The following is a 2,929-nucleotide window of genomic DNA, read 5'->3' as shown; positions in this document are numbered from 1 at the left end:
CTGTCATAAACATGACATGTGTTTATGACAGTGTCATGTCAGTCTTATTCAACCCCCTTCAAATAAAGTGTTACCACATTAACTTTCATCATTTAGTAATGTTTGAAACAGTGAAGAGATCTCATGAGCCAGAATGTTCAATGTTGTTTTTATTATTATTTATTACATAAAAGGTCCAGGCACCACAGTTTCACAGTGTTCCTTTAGAAGACCTTGACCTTTATCCTTTTGGAAGACAGAAAGGGAAAAAAATCATCTTTCCCTTCTGGCTTGTGACAATTTAGAAAAGCAAAAAGGTTTTCCTGTTATTTGTTGACCTAACACTGCACATTAGGATTGCTTGTTTGAAGTTTCTTTCAAATCTGTTATATTGGAATGCATTTTACTAAATAAATTAGTAGGATAACTGTAACTCCATCTCTCTCAAAGTCTTTGGAATAGGCAGCAAAAACCACAGCAGCTTCCAGTCCTCTCAGTCCTACCTTTGAGGAAACAGATCTTTATTATTAAAAACGTCCAGCTTCCCTCACTGTTTACTGTCACTTGTGTCCTATATTATCTGTAAAATAACTGTCCTAAAATGTTCAAAACTGATCTAAAGTCAGCCTGCTGCAAGCAATTCAAAAAGTAGATAATGTTCGCACAAACCAGCTCTTCAAGTTCAACTTCTGTAGCATAAATTTTGGAATTCCACTGTAACAACCTCGCTCTGAATGCGTGAAGCCAAAGCAGCTATCAGAGTCCAACAGTCTTAAATTGGGTAAAAAAAAACAGAATATTGAGTGACTGATGGTAAATGAGTGAAAATTTCTCTAATGATCCTCCAGTAGGGCTGGGCAAAAGAGCTTAAAAATAACATATTTTGTACTAGATCTGATGTTAATCCATTTTTTTTCTTCTTGCTCTCTTTTGTGAAAAAAAACAAATTACAGATGAGAGAAAATAATTTCAAAAAGTGGCTTTTATATCAATCAATTGCATGACAGAGTGTCAGGGCCAGACTATAGAGATTTTATTTCATTATGAGAATATTGTCGAAATATTAGAAGAATATGCAATTTTACAACAGTGCATCAAGGTGACTAAAGATAGAAAAAAAGGAGTATTCCACCAAAAACTCAGAATTTCTGAGAATAATCTTAGAAATTAAATTAGAAAATTAGAAGAAAGAACATTTCTGAGATTAATCTTTTTTTTTTTTTTTTGGTGGAAATGTAATTGTTTTTTTTCCTCCCTACCATGGCTCAAATTACACCATTGTAAAAAAAAAAAAAGCTTAAAGTTATGAAGACCTAATGTTAACACGGTCGATTCAGTCTTGCTACTTGTAATTGCATGCTAATGTGTTAAAAAAATCAAGTAAAACTTGTATCAAAGTATCACTTAACTTATTTTTTGTGTTGGAGTTCTCATAGAATTATAACTTTATTCTCACAGTATTACGATTCTATTGTCAAATGATTGTATTCTTGTAATATTATGGCTTTATTCTCATAAATAACAATTAAAAAAACTGACCCAAATACTTTGTCATAGCTTTGTTCTGAATTCAAAACCCAAAAGAAATCAAAGCTGTAAGTCGAGCAAGATGGCTGCCCTCTGCATGGTAATATCACTCTGAAATATGAACCCTAAGGTGAAAAAAGAAACTCAAACATTTGATTCATTGCCCAGCCCTGACGTCGAGCTGTCATGTTCATCGTGATCTGATATAATACAAGCTGCAAAACATTAACATAAATGGGAGTCAGAGGACTACCTGGCCCTAATTTTCAAATTCAGCAGCTGCAGCTTTAGGAGGACAGGAAGTTGGAGGAAGCTACCAATCAGAAGCATGAGAAGTGGAAATGTCCAGTAGAGAACTTCGTCTAAGCTGTGGCATAAACACATTAAATGAGGCATCCGAATTCAGTAAAAGTCAGCAGACTTCAGCTGATTCATGTGAGGAGGAACTCAAACATGAAGTGCAATAAGCAGTATGTGGGTGGGGCGTCCATCTTGTCCTCAGACATCTGCAGGAACAAGAAAGGAAATTCATCCTGCGATGCGACGAATGTCACAACGATTCATCCGAGGGTTTTGGGGAAAAAAACAGAAAAAACCTGAAAAGCTCAACAGCAAAAATCAAAGTCAAGGTTTAGCAGGATGAAAAAAAAATTATGCTTTGATGTTGGGAAAACGTTGCTGAGGTGACTCCCATCATCATCATCATCAGGGCCGGAGCTTCTTCCTCTGTTACCTCTTCTCCTTCAACATCAGGCGGAAGCTGTGTAGCTGATATATACTGGTGGACAACCTGTGACAGCAAAGAAAGATTACACTGAGCCAACTGGACTGTTTAGCCACACAGCAACGGTTGCTATGGGAACCTACCTGCCAAAGGCGTTCATTAAAGCCACTATTTCCTGCCGGCTGAGCTGGAAGCCCTTCGACGGGCTGTGTTCTGATAAGTTCTGGATCTCCTTTTCAGAGAAGAGGATCTTCAGAGCCGTGCCCAGACCCTGAGTCTGCACGCAACAGAAAGCTGATTAAGTTGGCAGAAAAAAAAACTTTTTACACAGATTAGAAGAAAATTATTGACATATCATCAAGTCAACTGTTTCTACAACCTGAACTCCAGAAAAGTTAAAGTGAAAATTAAAAGATGTTCCAACCACATGAACCAACATTCACAGCAGAACATAAAGAGCATAATAAATGTTTCAACTGAAAACCTATATAATACTTTACACTTGGGCTGGATGATTAAACAATAAAATCAATACCACAATGGAGTATTAGGGCCAGGCTAAAAAAAAAAAAAAGAGAAATAAGTCATACTATTACATAATATTTTTGAATTTATGCTCATATTACTACAACTTTAGTCATGTATTACTTTGACTTCATTCTCACAATGTTATGAGTTTATTCTCAAAATACTTTTTAT

The 2,929-nt window shown here is 35.9% G+C and overlaps 1 protein-coding gene across 1 annotated transcript in view; it reads right to left on the bottom strand.

Moving 5' to 3' along the window:
* Window positions 1-1,230: 1,230 nt before the first annotated feature.
* Window positions 1,231-2,929, bottom strand: part of ero1b (endoplasmic reticulum oxidoreductase 1 beta) — a 19,190-nt gene continuing 17,491 nt past the window's right edge. The window contains exon 16 of the mRNA XM_015057274.1: window positions 1,231-2,296. Within this exon, the coding sequence (XP_014912760.1) occupies window positions 2,236-2,296 (61 nt within the window). The 3' untranslated portion in view covers window positions 1,231-2,235. The remainder of the gene's footprint in view (window positions 2,297-2,929) is intronic.

This window comes from Poecilia latipinna, unplaced genomic scaffold, assembly GCF_001443285.1.
Source record: "Poecilia latipinna isolate Pla-1442-1.1 unplaced genomic scaffold, P_latipinna-1.0 Scaffold1451, whole genome shotgun sequence".
Lineage (NCBI taxonomy): Eukaryota > Metazoa > Chordata > Actinopteri > Cyprinodontiformes > Poeciliidae > Poecilia > Poecilia latipinna.
The sequence above is the reverse complement of the archived record's forward strand: the minus strand, read 5'-3'. Positions and strand labels throughout refer to the sequence as shown.